Source organism: Sphaeroforma arctica, assembly GCF_001186125.1.
Source record: "Sphaeroforma arctica JP610 unplaced genomic scaffold supercont1.324, whole genome shotgun sequence".
Classification (NCBI taxonomy): Eukaryota; class Ichthyosporea; order Ichthyophonida; genus Sphaeroforma; species Sphaeroforma arctica.
The window spans coordinates 68,796-70,595 of record NW_014040234.1 but is presented as its reverse complement, the minus strand read 5'-3'; the positions used below and the strand labels follow the sequence as shown (position 1 = coordinate 70,595).

The 1,800-nt window shown below is 41.7% G+C and overlaps 1 protein-coding gene across 1 annotated transcript in view; it reads right to left on the bottom strand.

Annotated features, from left to right (window-relative positions):
• SARC_05211 (hypothetical protein) overlaps positions 1-1,800 on the bottom strand; it is a gene marked incomplete at its 3' end in the record, with an annotated part of 11,510 nt that overhangs the window by 1,370 nt on the left and 8,340 nt on the right. The window contains exons 8-10 of the mRNA XM_014300938.1: positions 1,453-1,549; positions 925-1,084; positions 72-315 (exon numbers count right to left, since the gene is read on the bottom strand). Coding sequence (XP_014156413.1) covers positions 72-315; positions 925-1,084; positions 1,453-1,549 — 501 coding nt within the window. The remainder of the gene's footprint in view (positions 1-71; positions 316-924; positions 1,085-1,452; positions 1,550-1,800) is intronic.

Here is a 1,800-nt window from a genome sequence, read left to right as displayed (position 1 = left end):
TGTGTGTGCAGGTATATATTTTTCACTGTATGTCTCATTCAAATATAGTAGTATTTGAAAATCTAACACACCTTGGTTCTAGCATTAATTAAGGAACCCTCGTAGAACCTTTCTGATGGAAATCGGGCTATTTGTGGGTGCATACGGTATTGCGTAGTGAGTCTGGCGCATGGGTATCTGCACCCATCTACCAGTCTAGACATAGCACTTCTGCCAAACCCTAACTCGATTTTTGGGCCATTGGACCCAATATCGAGCTTTGGATCACGACCAACCACCGTTGTTCCCGTGTCACTCGTATTTGAGATTTTGGAGCTGCAGAGATCAAGTTGAGAGTATTTAGAAGTGGAAAAGCGTGTACACTTTATAAGTGTGTAGCTGTAAATGTACACATATACCGGAGTATTCATATGCCTGGAAACTGTCTATATATGCGTAATGGCTTCAGATGAAATGAAGCTGCGTATTTGAGTAATTGCTTCGTATGCAAGGAGGTTGTCCATAAGTGTACTTACTTGCAAAGCTACACTTAAACAAAACAGCACTCGCAGATCGTATTTGATATCCGACGAGGTCGGATTAAAATGCATTGGCACATTTTCTACACAATAGTGTCACATATGATACGCAGGCAATCTTAAGCCACGGTCTGTACATATGAAATTTCACATGTGCGTCCCAAAAGACCCCTGAGACATACAACCCATCACGATTTCAAGCAGGACTCTGGTCATCGGGTGGATGCACGCACTGGAACGTATCGTCAGGTGTACAGCGGTCACTATGGACTCCACCCGATATTATACGACCTGGTGAACCCTGAAACCTTCAAACACTAATATGTATATATATATATATGTATATTTATATATAATACACATATATACATGTATATATCAATTATATAAAAATCTCATGACATACACAGTGGCCTGGGTGAAGACCGTGGGGGGTAGCTGCTTGGTGTCGCCTATGAAACACAACCTCTTGGGCTGGAACTGAAATGCAATGCATGTCTCGGCTTCAGTAGTCTGTGATGCCTCATCCACTATCAGTACGTCAACGGCTCGCATTTTCTGCACCACTTTTATAGAAGGGAGAGTAGGTACGGTAGTGTGTCGATAGTAAGAAACATATATATATATATATACATATATATATATATATACATATATATATACATATATATATATATACATATATATATATAATATAGATAATATAAATAACATAAATAACATAAATAATATATATATATATATACTGATACCCAGTCGCAGATACATGACACAGCAGACACAGACCAAGAATAGGCCACGCACACATCTACACACATCCATATACATTGCGGCAAACACTCCCATACCCCTGCTCATGTACACACACTCATACAAACACTACCCGTCGTGTGCACACACTCATACAAGCTGACTCACACAGCTGGAAACACACCTTCCCAGCCACCCAATGTGGAGAGGGTGGCAAACACCGCCTGTGCATGATTCACCAGATCAAAGGCATCGTACGGCTTTGCGAGTGCGGTTTGCACCTGCAGGAACGGACAAAGGGGTGGATGTTGAGATAACCACCCAGATGAATAGGCATGGGCAGGATATCAAAAAGGAGAATCGAGATGCAGATACGGATACAGAGTTTAATATACGTTGCAATAAACCCTCAGAAAGTATGGAGAGACCTACAAGGGAGCCCTCAGAAAGTATGGGGAGACCTACAAGGGAACCCTCAGAAAGTATGGAGAGACCTACAAGGGAACCCTCAGAAAGTATGGGGAGACCTACA